The following is a 17,656-nucleotide window of genomic DNA, read 5'->3' as shown; positions in this document are numbered from 1 at the left end:
ACCCCCATTATTATTGTTATTATAGAGAAGCAGCGTGGCTCAGTGGAAAGAGCACAGTCTTTGGAGTCAGAGGTCATGGGTTCGAATCCCAGCTCCGCCACTTGTCAGCTGGGTGACTGTGGGCAAGTCCCTTCACTTCTCTGGGCCTCAGGTACCTCATCTGTAAAATGGGGATGAAGACGGTGAGCCCCACGGGGGACAACCTGATTCCCCTGTGTCTACCCCGGCGCTTAGAACAGTGGTCGGCACATAGTAAGCGCTTAACAAATACCAACATTATTATTATTATGAATGGGGAATGAGGGGGGAGGGGCGGGTTGGCGAAGGCCCCCAAACCCTCCTCCCTTCCTTTTTTCCTTTCTTCCTTCCTTACCCGTCGGTCCCGGCGTTCCCGGCCTCTCCTGGGCCTCCCCTGGGCCTCCCCTGGGCCTCCCCTGGGCCTCCCCTGGGCCTCCCCTGGGCCTCTCCCGGGCCTCTCCTCAGCCTCGCTCCGCCATCTTGCGAGGCGGGGCGGCGGGCCCTTCCCCTCGGCCGGCCCTTCCCCTCGGCCGGCCCTTCCCCTCGGCCGGCCCCGCTACGTCACTTCCGGCCGGAGGCCACGCGGGCTACGGCGGCGTGCGGGGGGAGGGGCGGTGCCGCCGCGGGACTACAAGTCCCGGCATGCCTCGCGGGACTACAAGTTCCGGCATGCCTCGCGGTCCTGGCCGGCCTTCCCCGAGGCCTTCCGCCTTCGGGCACTCACTCACTCACTCACTCACTCACTCACTCACTCACTCACTCACTCACTCACTCACTTTCTCTCTCTCTCTCTCTCTAACACTCACTCTCGCACTCTCTCTCTCTCACACTCTCTCTCGCACTCTCTCTCTCTCACACTCACTCTCTCACTCTCTCACTCACTCTCACACTCACTCTCTCACTCTCTCACACTCACTCACTCTCACTCTCACTCACTCACTCTCACTCTCTCACTCTCTCTCTCACACTCACTCTCACTCTCTCACTCACTCTCTCACACTCTCTCTCACACTCTCTCTCACTCTCTCTCTCTCACACTCTCTCTCACACTCTCTCTCACACTCTCTCTCACACTCTCTCTCACACTCTCTCTCACACTCACTCACTCTCACTCACTCTCTCTCACGCTCTCTCACTCTCTCTCACGCTCTCTCACTCTCTCTCACTCTCACTCACTCGCTCTCTCACTCTCTCTCACACTCACACTCACTCACTCTTCACACTCTCTCTCACTCTCTCACACTCACTCACTCTCACACTCACTCACTCTCACACTCTCACACTCACTCACATTCTCTCACTCTCACACTCTCTCACACTCACTCACTCTCACTCACTCTCACACTCTCTCACTCTCTCTCACACTCACTCACTCACTCTCTCACACTCACTCACTCTCACACTCACTCTCTCACATTCACTCACTCTCACTCACTCTCACACACTCTCTCTCACACTCACTCTCTCTCACTCACTCTCTCACATTCACTCACTCTCACTAACTCACTCACTCACTCTCTCTCACTCTCACTCACTCTCTCACTCACTCACATTCATATTTATTGAGCTCTGACTGTGTGCAGAGCACTGTACCAAGCACTTGGAATGGACAATTGGGCAACAGATAGAGACCATCCCTGCCCAACGACGGGCTCACCGTTGAATCAGGCGTGTTGATTCATTCAATAGTATTTATTGAGCGCTTACTATGTGCAAAGCGCCGTACTAAGCGCTTGGAATGGACAAATGGGTAACAGATAGAGACGGTCCCTGCCCTTTGACGGGCTTACGGTCTAATCGGGGGAGACCGACAGACCAGAACGATGGCAATAAATAGAATCCAGGGGATGAACATCTCATTAAAACAACAGCAAATAAATAGAACCAAGGGGATGTACATCGCATTAACAACATAAATAGGGTAATAAATAATATATAGAAATGAGCAGATGAGCACAGTGCTGAGGGGAGGGGAAGGGAGGGGGAGGAGCAGAGGGAAAGGGGGGGAAGGGGGACTTAGCAGAGGGGAGCAGAGGGAAAAGGGGAAGCTCAGTCTGGGAAGGCCTCCTGGAGGAGGGGAGCTCTCAGTAGGGCTTTGAAGAGGGGAAGAGAGTGAGTTTGGCGGAGGTGAGGATTTATTGAGCTAGTACCCTGTGGGGAGCACTGTACCAAGCACTTGGAAAGTACAACTGAGCACTAAAGAGAGACCATCCCTACCCAACAAGGGGCTCCCACTCTCGAAGCGGGGAGGCAGACAGCCAAAGAAGTACGCAGGCATCAATAGCATCAATATAGATAAATAGCTGTGTGACTCTGGGCAACAATAATAATAATACTGTGGGTATTGGTTAAGCGCTTACTATGTGCAGAGCACTCTTCTAAGTACTGGAGGAGATACAGGGACATCGGGTTGTCCCACGTGAGGCTCCCAGTCTTCATCCCCGTTTTACAGATGAGGTCACTGAGGCCCAGAGAATAATAATAATGTTGGTATTGGTTAAGTGCTTACTATAATAATAATGTTGGCATTTGTTCAGCGCTTACTACGTGCAGAGCACTGCTCTAAGTGCCGGGGTAGATGCAGGGTGATCAGGTTGTCCCACGTGAGGCTCCCAGGCTTCATCCCCATTTTACAGATGAGGGACCTGAGGGACAGAGAAGTGAAGGGACTTGCCCCAAGTCACACAGCTGACAATTCAAGCCAAAGCAACATTCGTACAATTCTTAGTGCGGGTTTGCATTTCGTGGTTTGAGTAGGACGTGATAGAAGATTTAGAGAATGTGCTTTCCACAACGTGAGTGTGTTTAGAGAAGCAGCGTGGCTCAGTGGCAAGAGCATGGGCTTTGGAGTCAGAGGTCATGGGTTCGAATCCCCGCTCAGCCATTTGTCAGCTGTGTGACTTTGGGCAAGTCACTTCACTTCTCGGGGGCCTTAGTTCCCTCATCTGTAAAATGGGGATTAAGACTGTGAGCCCCACGTGGGACAACCCGATTCCCCCTGTGTCTACCCCAGCGCTTAGAACAGTGCTCGGCACATGGTAAGCGCTTAACAAATACCAACACTTTTGTGGAGCACAATGAACAGATTGGCCCAAGTGGATTCGGCTTCGAAAGAAACTGTCGTGGGTTACCCCGGCAAATAACCAAACGGGTGACCTGCCGGTACCTCGACGTGCACAGACCTGAATTCTTCCTTCCTTCATTCATTCCAGTGTATTTATTGAGCGCCTACTGTGTGCAGAGCACTGTACTAAGCGCTGGCAAAGTAAAATTTGGATAATGATAATGGTATTTGCCAAGTGCTTACTCTGCTGCCAAGCACTGTTCTAAGCACTGGGAGAGATGCAAGGTAATGAGGTTGTCCCTCATGGAGTCTTAATCCCCATTTTACAGATGAGGGAACTGAGGCCTAGAGAAGTGAAGTGACTGGCCCAAAGTCACACAGCTGACAAGTGGCGGATCCGGGATTCGAACCCAAGACCTCTGACTCCCAAGCCTTTGCTCTTTCCACTAAGCCACACTGAATGAATAATAATAATAATCGTATTTGTTAAGTGCTTATTATTCATTCATTCATTCGTATTTATTGAGCACTTACTCTGATGATGTTGGTATCTGTTAAGCGCTTACTATGTGCAGAACACTGTTCTAAGCGCTGGGGGAGATCCAGGGGAATCAGGTTGTCCCATGTGAGGCTCACAGTGCTCGGCACATAGTAAGCGCTTCGCAAATACCGTAGCTATTCTAATTTTTTATTAAACTTATTTATTATAATTCTATTTATTATAATTATTTATTACGTCGAGAAGCAGTGTGGCCCAGTGGAAAGAGCCCGGCCTTGGGAGTCAGAGGTCATGGGTTCTAATCCCGGCTCCACCGCTTGTCAGCTGTGTGACTTTGGGCAAATCACTTCACTTCTCTGGGCCTCAGTTCCCTCATCTGTCAAATGGGGATGAAGACTGTGGGAACACCCTGATCACCTGATCAAAGAACACTGCTTTGCACATAGTAAGCGTTTAGCAAATACCAACATTATTATTATTATTATTGTTATTAAACGCTTCCTGTGGGCAGAGCACTGTGCTAAGCGCCTGGAGCGTACAATACAGGAATAAAGGGAGTTAATCACAGTCTTAATCCCCATTTTACAGATGAGGTAACTGAGGCACCGAGAAGTGAAGTGACTTGCCCACAGTCCCCCAGCTGCCAAGTGGCAGAGGCGGGATTCGAATCCACGACCGGGCTCTTTCCACTGGTGCAGAAGGGGAGAGAGCAGAGGGAGGGAGTAGGCACCGTTGATAATAAGGTTGGTATTTATTAAGCGCTTACTATGTGCAGAGCACTGTTCTAAGCGCTGGGGGAGGTACAGGGTCATCAGGTTGCCCCCGTGAGGCTCGCAGTTAATCCCCATTTTCCAGAGGAGGTCACTGAGGCCCAGAGAAGCGAAGTGACTTGCCCACAGTCCCACAGCTGACAGGTGGGCGAGGCGGGATTCGAATCCACGACCGGGTTCTTTCCCCTGGTGCCGAGACAGAGAGTAGGCACCGTCGATCCTCCCTCCTGAAGCGTCACTCTCCGGGCTGCCTCTCTTTTAGTTTCTCCTCTTATAATATAATAAAAAGTCTTTTTTTTTCCAGTATATTGTTCTACTGAAACTATATTACTTCGACGAAGGAATGTCTTTCAGTATGTTTAAAAGGAAAGAAATGAGTGTACAGAGCGAACATGAGGGGCGTCAGGGAGAGAGGCCTAATCAGGAAGTTTCCGTAGTGTAGTGGTTATCACGTTCGCCTAACACGCGAAAGGTCCCCGGTTCGAAACCGGGCGGAAACATTTTTTTTCATCCCGCAAAAATCTTCGTCCTCCTCTCTTAAATAACTATTTTTCCTTTTTGAAGACCAAACTAATCGCAACGAATAAATCCGTGCAGGCATTCAATCGTATTTAGTGAGCGCTGACGCTGGGCAGAGCGCTGGAATAAATGCTTGGCATGGACAATTCATGCATTCAATCGTATTTAGTGAGCGCTTACTAGGTGCAGGGCGCTGTAATAAGCGCTTGGAATGGACGCTTCATCCATTCAATAGCATTTATTGAGCGCTTACTAGGTGCAGAGCGCTGTAATAAGCGCTTGGAATGGACGCTTCATCCATTCAATAGTATTTATTGAGCGCTGACTAGGTGCAGAGCGCTGTACTAAGCGCTTGGAATGGACGCTTCATCCATTCAATAGTATTTATTGAGCGCTTACTAGGTGCAGAGCGCTGTAATAAGCGCTTGGAATGGACAATTCATTCATTCAGTAGTATTTAGTGAGCGCTTACTATGTGCAGAGCACTGTAATAGCGCTTGGAATGGACACTTCATTCATTCAATAGTATTTATTGAGCTCTTACTAGGTGCAGAGCACTGTAATGAGCGCTTGGAATGGACAATTCATTCATTCAATGGTATTTATTGAGCGCTGACCTTGTGCAGAGCGCTGGACTAAGCGCTTGGAATGGACACTTCATTCATTCAATAGTATTTATTGAGCTCTTACTATGTGCAGAGCACTGTAATGAGCGCTTGGAATGGACAATTCATTCATTCAATAGTATTTATTGAGCGCTCTGTGCAGAGCGCTGGACTAAGCGCTTAGAATGGACAATTCCTTCATTCAATAGTATTTATTGAGCGCTGCCTCTGTGCAGAGCACTGTACTAAATGCTTAGAATGGACAATTCATTCATTCAAGCGTCTTTATTGAGCGCTGATTGTGCAGAGCGCTGGACTAAACGCTTGGCATGGACAATTCATTCATTCAATAGTATTTATTGAGCGCTGACCTTGTGCAGAGCGCTGGACTAAGCGCTTGGGATGGACAATTCATTCATTCAATAGTATTTAGTGAGCGCTTACTACGTGCAGAGCAATGTACTAAATGCTTGGAATGGACAATTCATTCATTCAATAGTATTTAGTGAGCGCTTACTATGTGCAGAGCACTGCACTAAATGCTTAGAATGGACAATTCATTCATTCAATAGTATTTAGTGAGCGCTGACTGTGCAGAGCGCTGGACTAAGCGCTTGGAATGGACAATTCATTCACTCAGTAGTATTTAGTGAGCGCTGACTGTGCAGAGCACTGGACTAAGCGCTTGGAATGGACAATTCATTCAGTAGTATTTAGTGAGCGCTGACTCTGTGCAGAGCACTGGACTAAATGCTTGGAATGGACAATTCATTCAATAGTATTTATTGAGCTCTTACTATGTGCAGAGCACTGTAATAAGCGCTTGGAATGGACAATTCATTCATTCAATACTATTTATTGAGCGCTATGTGCAGAGCGCTGGACTAAGCGCTTGGAATGGACAATTCATTCATTCAATACTATTTATTGAGCGCTATGTGCAGAGCGCTGGACTAAGCGCTTGGAATGGACAATTCATTCATTCAATAGTATTTATTGAGCGCTTACTATGTGCAGAGCACCGGACTAAGCGCTTGGAATGGACAAATGGGTAACAGATAGAGACGGTCCCTGCCCTTTGACGGGCTCACGGTCTAATCGGGGGAGACAGATAAAAACGAGACAACTTATTCGCAATAAATAGAATCCAGGGGATGTACACCTCATTAACAAAAAAAATAGGGTAATAAATAATATATAGAAATGAGCACAGGGTTGAGGGGAGGGGAAGGGAGAGGGAGAGGAGCAGAGGGAAAGGGGGGAAAGGGGGCTTCGCTGAGGAGAGGTGAAGGGGGAGCAGAGACTGTGAGCCCCTCGATGGGCAGGGATCGTCTCTATCTGTTGCCGAATTGTCCATTCTTTCATTCATTCATTCAATAGTATTTATTGAGCGCTTACTATGTGCAGAGCACTGGACTAAGCGCTTGGGATGAACAAGTCGGCAACAGATAGAGACGGTCCCTGCCGTTTGACGGGCTCACGGTCTAATCGGGGGAGATGGACGGACGAGAACAATGACGATAAATAGAGTCAAGCGCTTAGTCCAGTGCTCTGCACATAGTAAGCGCTCAATCAATGCGATTGATTGACTGACCGAATGCAAAGACACCCCTAATTAGAGCTGGCTTTCCGATGGGGATGAATGGCCCCAATCGCTGACTTTCGTTGTGCAGAGCGCACTCAACGAAGCGCTTGGTTGGAGGCCCAGTAGAGTAGAAACTGCCCGCCTCGGCCCCTTCCCAAACTTTGCACACCCGCTCGAGCGCTTCCTTTAGTAATAATGATAATAATTACGGAATTTGGTTAAGCGTGGCTTAGTGGAAAGAGCGCTGGGCCTTGGGAATCAGAGGTCGTAAGTTTTAACTTCTCTGTGCCTCAGTTACCTCATCTGTAAAATGGGGATCAAGACCGTGAGCCCCACGTGGGACAACCCGATTCCCCTGTGTCTCCCCCAGCGCTTAGAACAGTGCTCGGCACATAGTAAGCGCTTAACAAATACCAACATTATTAAATGGGGATTAACTGTGAGCCTCACGTGGGACAACGTGATTCCCCTGTGTCTCCCCCAGCGCTTAGAATGGCGCTCGGCACATAGTAAGCGCTTAACAAATACCAACATTATTAATTCCAGCTCCACCTCTTATCAGCTGGGTGACTTTGGGCAAGTCACTTAAAAATAATAATAATGTTGGTGCTTGTTAAGTGCTTACCCTGTGCAGAGCACTGTTCTTAGCGTGGGGGGAGATGGAGGGTCATCAGGTTGTCCCACGTGAGGCTCACAGCCCTTCACCCCCATTTTCGAGATGAGGTCACTGAGGCCCAGAGCAGAGAAGTGACTTGCCCACAGTCACACAGCTGCCAAATGGCAGAGCCGGGATTCGAACCCATGACCTCTGCCTCCCAAGGCCGGGCTCTTGCCCCTGAGCCACGCTGCTTACTTCTGTGGGCCTCAGTTCCCTCATCTGGAAAATGGGGATTAGCTGTGAGCCTCACGTGGGACAACCTGATTCCCCTGTGTCTCCCCCAGCGCTTAGAACAGTGCTCTGCACATAGTAAGCGCTTAACAAATAGCAACATTATTATTATTATGTGCCAGGCACACAGGCTAGGCTTCCTGGGAGTAAAGCGCTGTACTAAGCGCTTAGTCACAGTGCTCTGCACACAATCAAGGTTCAATTAAATACCCCTGAATAAATGAACAAGATGATGTCTGCTTATTTTTATTGCTGTCTGTCTCCCTCCTTCTAGACTGCGAGCTCGTTGTGGGCAGGGATTAACTCCCTTTATTGCTGTATTGTACGCTCCAAGCGCTTAGCACAGTGCTCTGCACACAGGAAGCGTTTAAGAAATAATAAATGATAATGTTGGTATTTAAGTGCTTACTATGGGCAGGGCACTGTTCTAAGCGCTGGGGAGATACGGGGAATCAGGTGGTCCCACATGAGGTTCACAGTCTTCATCCCCATTTGACAGATGAGGGAACTGAGGCCCAGAGAAGTGACTTGCCCACAGTCACACAGCTGACAAGTGGCAGAGCCGGAATTCGAATCCATGACCTCTGACTCCCAAGCCCAGGCTCTTCCCAGTGAGCCACGCTATAACTACGGTGTTTGTGAAGCGCTTACCATGTGCTGAGCACTGTTCTAAACCCCTGGGGGGAGATACAAGGTAATCCTCAGGAGAACAATAATGATATTTGTTAAGCGCCTACCATGTGCCGAACACTGTTCTGAACGCTGGGGGAAATAAAAAAAAATAAATGGTGGTACTTGTTAATAATAATAATAATGTTGGTGTTTAAGCACTTACTATGCGCAGAGCACTGTTCTAAGCACTGGGGGAGATCCAGGGTCATCAGGTTGTCCCACGTGAGGCTCCCAGTCTTCATCCCCATTTTCCAGATGTGGTCAGAGAAATGCCCAAAGTCACAGAGTTGACAAGTGGTGGAGCGGGATTAGAACCCACCCCCTCTGACTCCCATGGCTTTGGGGACAGAGCACGGCCTTGGCAGAGGTTGTGGGTTCCAATCCCGCTCCACCACTTTGGGGCCATGCTCTGTCTCCAAAGCCATACTGAGACTGAATGGATGACTGAATGACTGAATGACTGACTGAATGAACAACGTCTCTGTGTCTCTCTTTGTCTCTGAATGACTGCATGAATGAATGACTGAACGAATGAATGACTGATTGAATGAACAATGTCTCTGTGTGTCTCTCTTTCCATCGCTGTCTCTCTTTGTCTCTGAATGACTGACTGAACAATGTCTCTGTGTCTCTCTTTCTGTCTCTCTTTGTCTCTGAATGACTGACTGAATGACTGGCTGAACAATGTCTCTGTGTCTCTCTTTCTCTTTCTCTCTGAATGACTGACTGAACAATGTCTCTGTGTCTCTCTGTCTCTCTTTGTCTCTGAATGACTGACTGAATGACTGACTGAATGAACAATGTCTCTGTGTCTCTCTTTCTGTCTCTCTTTCTCTCTAAATGACTGACTGAATGAATTAATGAATGACTGACTGAACAATGTCTCTGTATGTCTCTCTTTCTGTCTCTGTCGCTCTTTCTCTCTGAATGACTGACTGAATGAACAGTGTCTCTGTGTCTCTCTGTCTCTGTCCCTTTCTGTCTGTCTCTCTGAATGAATGAATGACTGAACAAATGACTGACGGAATGAACAATGTCTCTGTGTGTCTCTCTTCCTGTCTCTGTCCCTCTTTCTCTCTGAATGACTGACTGAACAATGTCTCTGTGGGTCTCTCTTTCTGTCTCTGTCTCTCTTTCTCTCTGAATGACTGACTGAATGAACACTGTCTCTGTGTCTCTGTCCCTTTCTGTCTGTCTCTCTGAATGAATGAATGACTGAACGAATGAATGACTGACGGAATGAACAATGTCTCTGTGTGTCTCTCTTCCTGTCTCTGTCCCTCTTTCTCTCTGAATGACTGACTGAACAATGTCTCTGTGGGTCTCTCTTTCTGTCTCTGTCTCTCCCTCCTCTTCTCTCCTTCCCCCCTGAGCAGCAGGGAAGTTTAGTGGGTAGAGCCCGGGCTCGGGAGTCAGAGGACGTGGGTTCTAATCCCGCCACCGCCCCTTGTCTGCTGTGTGAACTCGGGCAAGTCGCTTCACTTCTCTGGGCCTCAGTTGCCTCCTCTGTAAAGTGGGGATTTAATAATAATGTTGGTATTTGTTAAGCGCTTACTATGTGCCGAGCACTGTTCTAAGCGCTGGGGTAGACATAGGGGAATCAGGTTGTCCCACGTGGGGCTCACAGTCTTGATCCCCATTTTACAGATGAGGGAACTGAGGCCCAGAGAAGTTAAGTGACTCGCCCACAGTCACACAGCCGACAAGTGGCAGAGCTGGGATTCGAACTCGTGAGCCCTGACTCCAAAGCCCATGCTCTTTCCACTGAGCCACGCTGGATTTAAAGTGTGAGCCTCACGTGGGACAACCTGATTTACACTGGATCTATCCCAGCGCTTAGAACAGCGCTAGGCACAGAGTAAGCTTTAATAAATGCCGCAATAATAATAATAATTATTATTATTTTCCCGAGGACTCGGAATGGCTAGCTGGGTCAGGCTTGGGCCCATCGAGGCCGGGCCTCGGCCCCACCGCGCACGCGCAGACGGGGAGCCATGGCGGCCCCGCCCCCCTCCCACCCGGCCCTACTGCGCACGCGCCAACGGCGAGACACGGCGGCCCCTCCCTCCCACCCGTCCCTACCGCGCACGCGCAGACGGGAAGCCGCGGCGGCCCCCTCCCCCGACGCTACCGCGCACGCGCAGAAGGCGAGCAGCGGCGGCCCCTCCTCCCCCTCGCCCCCGGTCCTACTGCGCACGCGCAGTCGGGGAGGCGCGGCAACCCCACCCGGCCCCTGCCCTACTGCGCATGCGTAGACAGGGAGCCGCGGCGGCCCGGCCCCCCCCTACCGCGCACGCGCAGACGGGTAGCCGCGGGAGGGCGAGGCGGGGTCGCGCACGTCGCAGCGGGGAGGGGGGCCGTTGTGCGTCATGACGTGTTGGGTCTGTTACGACCCGTTGTACTGTTGCCTCCCCTGGCGCAGAGGGTGTCGGGACTTTGGTCTCATCGAGGCCTGGGGGGAGGAGCAAGGAGGGCCCGGGGGGACCCCTGACACCCCTCTGACGCCCCCTGACACCCCTCTGACACCCCTCTGACACTCTGGTGTCCTCCTCACATGCTACAGAGGCTCAGGTGACCCCTGAGGCCCTGCACAGGCTCTGCCCACCATCCCTGAGGCCCTACAGATCCTCTGCTCACCACCCCTGAGACGCTACAGAGATTCTGGTGACCCCTGAGGACCTGCACAGGCTCTGGTCATTGCCCCCGAGACGCTACAGAGACTCTGGTCACCACCCCTGAAGCCCTGCAGAGACCCTGGTGACCCCTGAAGCCCTACAGAGACTCTGGTCACCACCCCTGAGATGCTACAGAGACTCTGGTGACCCCTGAAGCCCTGCAGAGACTCTGGTGACCACCCCTGAGGTCCTGCAGAAACTCTGGTGACGACCCCAGAGATGCTACAGAGACTGGGGACCCCTGAGGTCCTGCAGAGACTCTGGTGACGACCCCTGAGATGCCACAGAGACTCTGGTCACGACCCCTGAGGCCCTGCAGAGGCTCTGGTGACCCCTGAAGCCCTGCAGAGACTCTGGTGACGACCCCGGAGGCCCTGCAGAGGCTCTGGTGACCCCTGAAGTCCTGCAGAGACTCTGGTGACGACCCCTGAGATGCTACAGAGACTCTGGTGACCCCTGAAGCCCTGCAGAGACTCTGGTGACGACCCCTGAAGCACTGCAGAGACTCTGGTGACGACCCCTGAGGCCCTGCAGAGACTCTGGTGACCCCTGAAGCCCTGCAGAGACTCTGGTGACGACCCCTGAGACGCTACAGAGACTCTGGTGACCCCTGAGACGCGACAGAGACTCTGGTGACCCCTGAGACGCGACAGAGACTCTGGTGACCCCTGAGCCCCTAGAGAGACCGTGGGCACCAAGGCCCCACCGAGATCCCCCCGAAACCCCAGGTCCTCCCCGAGCGCCGCTGAGATTCCGAGACCTCGGCGGCCCCGCCGAGGCTCCGAGGTCTCCGAGACCCTGGGGACCCCCAAGGCGTCGAGGAAGTTCTTGGACCGCCGAGGCCTGACCGAGGCCCTGGGACCGCTGCCCGCCATGGGGCACCTCCTGCCCGCCGTGGTGATCGACAGCGGCTCGGGGTTCATCAAGTCGGGCTTGGCCGGGATCAGGGAGCCCCAGTTCGTCTACGCCAACGTGACCGGCTGGGGGAGAGGCCAGATGGGCGCGCACGGTCCGAGGGAACTGTACGTGGGCGAGGAGGCGCAGGCCCAGCGGGGCGGCCTCTACGTCAGGTGACCCGGCCCCGGACGGGCGGAGGGAAGAAGCCGTGGTGGGCAGGGAAGACCAGAGGGGCGCGAAGGGGGTATCCCATAAGCGCTCACTAACGGGCCACTCACGGTGTCCTTTCCCTCGTGGGGTCGTATCTGTTGAGCGCTGACAGTGTGCGAAGCGTACTGAGTGCTGGGCTGGAGAATAATCCTAATAATGTTGGTATTTGTTAAGCGCTTACTATGCGCGGAGCACTGTTCGAAGCGCTGGGGGAGATGCAGGGTCATCCGGTCGTCCCGCGGGAGGCTCACAGTTAATCCCCGTTGTACAGATGAGGTCACTGAGGCCCAGAGAAGGGAAGTCACTTGCCCACAGTCACCCAGCTGACAAGCGGCAGAGCTGGGATTCGAACCCAGGACCGCCGACTCCCAAGCTCGGGCTCTTGCCACCGAGCCACGCTGTGACTGCTGGGGTGGAGAATAATAATGTTGGTATTGGTTAAGCGCTTACTATAGCACTGGGGTAGAGACAGGGTCATCAGGTTGTCCCACGTGAGGCTCACAGTGTTCATCCCCATTTTACAGATGAGGGAACTGAGGCCCAGAGAAGTGAAGTGACTTGCCCACAGTCCCATAGCTGACAAGTGGCAGAGCCGGGATACGGTGGCATATAGAGTGACATTTAGCCCTTGGAACATAGTAAGCGCTTAACAAATACTATAATCATTATATAGTAAGAACTAAATGCTTAGAGCACTTAAAGCTCATTTTGGGCAGGGAATGTGCCTGTTTACTGTTGTACCGTACTCTCCCAAGTGCTCTGCTCTGCACGCATTCAGCGCTCAATAAATACAATTCAGTGAATGAAGTACCATTATTTTGATTATAACATCTGACACAGTCCCCGTTCCACGTGGGATTCATGGTCTAAGCGGGAGGGAGAACAGGTTTTTAATCCCCATCTCACAAATAATTCACTTATTGCCATTGTTCTTGTCCGTCTCCCCCGATCAGACCGTAAGCCCGTCGAACGGCAGGGACCGTCTCTACCTGTTGCCGACTTGTTCGTTCCGAGCGCTTAGTACAGTGCTCTGCACATAGTAAGCGCTCAATAAATACTGTTGAATGAATGAATGAAATAAGGAAACGGAGGCACAATTTTGGCAGCGTCTACGTTCACACAGCAGGCAAGTGACAGAGTCGCGATGGGAACCCGGGTCTGGCCACTCCCCGGCCTTCCGCTCTCTCCATCGGGCCGAGATGCTTCTCGATACGAGATAATCAGATTGGACACGGTCCCTGTCATTCCATAGTATTTATTGAGCGCTCACTATGTGCAGAGCACTGTACAAAGCGCTTGGAATGGACAAATCGGCAACAGATAGAGACGGTCTCTGCCCACTGACGGGCAAGGGGCTCCGTCTGAGAAGCCGGGGGAGCGTTTATCGTATGGATGGAGAAATGGGCATAGAGAGGTGACCTGTCCACGGCTTCCCACTCTTTCTACTAGGCCATATTGCCACAGAAGGAGAAGAGCAGGAAGAAAACTTTCAAAATGATGGGAATTACCTAAACAAAAACAAAGGGGACAAGAAAGAACATACAATCGATCCGTGCTATTTATCGAGCGCTTGCCGTGTGCAGAACACTACTAAGAGCCTGGGACCAGCAGGATTAGTTGCTACGTTAAATTGCTTAAGAGCCCGGGCTTGGGAGTCAGGTCATGGGTTCGAATCCCGGCTCTGCCAGTTGTCAGCTCTGTGACTGTGGAAAAGTCACTTAACTTCTCTGGGCCTCATCTGTAAAATGGGGATGAAGACTGTGAGCCTCATGTGGGACAGACAACCTGATGACCCTGGATCTCCCCCAGCGCTTAGAACAGTGCTCTGCACATAGTGAGCGCTTAACAAATACCAACATTATTACTATATTGCATTGCTGCTATAGTACAGCGGGATTAGCAGACGCTTTCCCTACCCATAGTGAGTAGACAGTCTGGGGGGGAGACAGACATTAATAAGAATAAATAAGTAATTGGTAATATTATCTTTAAATGATACGAGCGGGCGGAAACAGAGGATAGGAAGGATGAAACAAAATCAAGAGAGGAGCGATTTTGAAATAATAATCAAGGGTAATAATCATGATAACGGCGGTGTCTGTTAAGCGCTTACTGCGTGCCAGAGGTGGATATCAGCAGATCGGGTTGGACGCGATCCCTGTCCCACGTGGGGCTCAGAGGCTCAATCCCCATTTTACAAATGAGGTAACTGAGGCCAAATGAAGTGACTTGCCCAGGGTCACAGAGCAGACGAGAGGCGGAGGCGGGATTAGAACCCATGACCTTCCGCCTCCCGGGCCCCGGGCCCCGTCCGCTACGCCCCGCTGCCTCTCTAAGCAGCGCCGAACCGCTCGGCCTCGGCAACGACCGCTGCTCAAGTGACCCCGCGGCGGGATCACTGGATTTTTGAGAGCTGCGTGAGGTGGGATCTCGGACGCGGGTCGGGGGGCGACGACCGGGAAGCAGGGATCGGGCGGATAAGCCTTCCGACCAAGGCCCTTTCCGGTCTCTCGCCAACCCCGCAGTTACCCCGTGGAGAGGGGCATCGTCACCTCCTGGGAGGAGATGGAGGCCGTGTGGAGGAATGTCTACGAGAAGGATCTGAAGGTGGAGGCCAGCGAGAGGCCAGTCCTCCTCACCGAGACGGCTCTCAATCCCCCGGCCGGCCGGGAGCGCGCGACGGAGCTGTTCTTTGAGAGCTTCGAGGTCCCCGCCTTCTACGTCGCCATCCAGGCGGTGCTGGCCCTCTTCGCCTCGGGCCGCACCACGGGCTGCGTGCTGGACTGCGGCGACGGGGTCACCGCCTGCGTCCCCGTCTTCGAGTGCTACTGCCTGCCTCACGCCGTCCTGCGGCTGGAGCTGGCCGGACGCGACCTCACCGACTACCTCGCGAGGCTGCTGACGGACAGCGGCGTCGTCCTGCTCAAGACCGAGGAGAGGAGGATCGTCAGGGACATCAAGGAGACCGGCTGCTACGTGGCCCTGGACCTGGAAGAAGAGGCGGCCAAGAAGTCGCGGTACGCCTACAGGCTTCCCGACGGCAAGCGCGTCGAGGTCTCCGACCAGCTGTTCCGCTGCCCCGAGAGCCTCTTCTCTCCCTCCGACCTGGGCGTGGAGGCCCCCGGCGTCGACGTGCAGTGCTTCGACAGCGTCATGAGCTGCGACACGGAGCTGAGGGACCGGTTGTTCTCCAACGTGATCCTCGCCGGGGGGTCGAGCCTCTTCCCCGGGCTGGACCGGAGGCTGTTGAAGGGAATGAGGCGCCTGGTGCCCGCCGACACGGCCCTGCGGGTCTCGGCTCCTCCGCGCAGGGAGTTCGCGGCCTGGATCGGGGGGTCCATCCTGGCCTCCATCTCTGCCTTCCAGGACACGTGGATCACCGTTAGGGAATACAGGGAAGTGGGGCCCAACATAGTGCACCAGAGGTGCTTCTGAAGCCGGTGACGGCAACAGAGAAAGAACGGCGGGCAAACCCGACTGGGGACGCGTGAGTCTCGCAAGGATTTCGACTTGCCCGGTGAATAAAGACGATACCTCAGACCTCGAAGACCTCTGCTCGGGTTGCGTCGATTCATTTATCCGCTTTTAAAATTGGGAAAAGATGGACGCCCTCTGTCCGGAGACGCAGTGGTCGAGGTGGGGTAGAGAAAGTGTCCGGAGGAGTGTCATGGCAGGTTGGATGGAGGGGAAGGGGTGGATTCTGAAGATATTCAGGTTGGACACAGGCCTCGTCTCACCCCGCACCCTCCGCTCCTCCGCCGCCCACCTCCTCACCGTCCCCCGTTCTCACCTCTCCCGCCGTCGACCCCCGGCCCACGTCCTCCCGCGGTCCCGGGACGCCCTCCCTCCTCACCTCCGCCAAACGGATTCTCTCCCCCGATTAGACCGTAAGCCCGTCAGACGGCAGGGACTGTCTCCATCTGTTAGCGATCTGTCCATTCCAAGCGCTTAGTACAGTGCTCTGCACATAGTAAGCGCTCAATAACTACTATTGAATGAATGAATGAACGTGGGGCTCAGTAGAAGATGAAGGGAATGGGGAGAATCAACAAAATGGAGTGACTCGATGAATACGTGGGTCAAAGATAGCGTTAACTCTTAAGGGGGAAGCAGCGCGACGTAGTGGTTCGAGCCCGGCCTTGGGAGTCAGAAGGTCATGGATTCTAATCCCGGCTCCCCCGCTTGTCTGCTGTGTGATCTCGGGCAAGTCGCTTCCCCCCTCTAGGCCTCGGTTATCTCGTCCCTAAAACGTGAGCTCCATGTGAGACGGGGACTGTGTCCGGCCCGATCCGTCTGCATCCACCCCGGCGCTTAGTACAATGTCTGGCGCATGATAAGTGCTTAAATATTATTATCGTAGGCTTATGAAACAGAATGGTGATGTTGTCACCAGTGAGGGGAAAGTCTAGGGGAGGAGAGGATTTGGGCGGGAAGATGAGTTCAGTGAATCAGTGGTATTCATTCACCACTTACAGTGTTCAGAGCACTGTACTAAACTCTTGTGTGAGTACAACACTATACACAGGTTAAACAAGATTGTTGCCCTCAAGAAATTTGTGATCTAGCGAGAGAGGCGGACTTTAAAATCACTTCCAGGTAGGGGAAGGGCAAAGTTTAGGGACACGTACATGCAAGTGCTGTGGGGCTGCGGTGGGGAGAGATTCCTAATCCTCCTCGACCTCTCAGTTGCCTTCAACGCTGTCGACCATCACCTTCTCCTGGAAACATCATTCATTCAATAGTATTGGTTGCGCGCTTACTCTGTGCAGAGCACTGTACTGAGCGCTCGGAATGGACAATTCGGCAACAGATAGAGACAATCCCGGCCCATCGATGGGCTCGCAGTCTAATGGGGGGAGACAGACGGACAAAAACATCGTCCAACCTTGGTTTCGCCGATACTGTCCTCGTTCTCCTCATCTCTCTGGCCGTTCATTCTCGGTCTCCTTCACAGACTGCCCACCCCCTAACTGTGGGGGTCCCTCAGGTTCGGTCCTGGGTCCCCTTCTATTCTCCATCTCCGTGGAGAACTCATCGGCTCCCGTGGCTTCAATTACCACCTCTACGCGGACGTTACCCAAATCTCCGTCTCCAGCCCTGACCTCTCTCCCTCTCTGCAGTCTCAGCTCTCCTCCTGCCTTCGAGACATCTCCACGTAGATGTCCTCCCTTCACTTCAAGCTAAGCGTGCCCAAAACAGAACTCCTCATCTTCCCTCCCAAACCCTGTCCTCCCCTTGTCTTTCCCAACCCTG

General features: G+C 52.7%; 2 protein-coding genes and 1 non-coding gene across 5 annotated transcripts in view; 2 read left to right on the top strand and 1 right to left on the bottom strand.

The window, feature by feature from the left end:
- The window catches only part of MYNN (myoneurin), a 34,934-nt gene extending 34,403 nt beyond the window's left edge, over positions 1 to 531 (bottom strand). For all 3 annotated transcript variants that reach the window (XM_029066228.2, XM_029066242.2, XM_029066249.1), the window contains exon 1: positions 374 to 531. The gene's annotated coding sequence lies outside the window, so the exon portion shown is untranslated. The remainder of the gene's footprint in view (positions 1 to 373) is intronic.
- A 4,247-nt stretch (positions 532 to 4,778) lies between these two features.
- On the top strand, positions 4,779 to 4,851 carry TRNAV-AAC. The gene has a single exon. It is a non-coding gene; the product is annotated as a tRNA-Val (tRNA).
- A 6,159-nt stretch (positions 4,852 to 11,010) lies between these two features.
- ACTRT3 (actin related protein T3) lies at positions 11,011 to 15,954 on the top strand. The gene is made up of 2 exons (XM_029072150.2): positions 11,011 to 12,366; positions 14,929 to 15,954. The coding sequence occupies exons 1-2, from the start codon at positions 12,170 to 12,172 to the stop codon at positions 15,836 to 15,838; spliced, it is 1,107 nt and encodes a 368-aa protein (XP_028927983.1). The 5' UTR covers positions 11,011 to 12,169; the 3' UTR covers positions 15,839 to 15,954.
- The last annotated feature ends 1,702 nt before the right edge of the window (positions 15,955 to 17,656 follow it).

The sequence above is a fragment of the Ornithorhynchus anatinus genome, chromosome 1 (assembly GCF_004115215.2).
Source record: "Ornithorhynchus anatinus isolate Pmale09 chromosome 1, mOrnAna1.pri.v4, whole genome shotgun sequence".
NCBI lineage: Eukaryota > Metazoa > Chordata > Mammalia > Monotremata > Ornithorhynchidae > Ornithorhynchus > Ornithorhynchus anatinus.
The sequence above is the reverse complement of the archived record's forward strand: the minus strand, read 5'-3'. Positions and strand labels throughout refer to the sequence as shown.

Coding starts and splice junctions, on each gene's coding strand:
- ACTRT3 (XM_029072150.2), top strand. CDS start 12,170: ATGGGGCACCTCCTGCCCGCCGTGGTGATCGACAGCGGCTCGGGGTTC. Junction 12,367..14,928: donor CGGGGCGGCCTCTACGTCAG/GTGACCCGGCCC, acceptor CCAACCCCGCAG/TTACCCCGTGGAGAGGGGCA.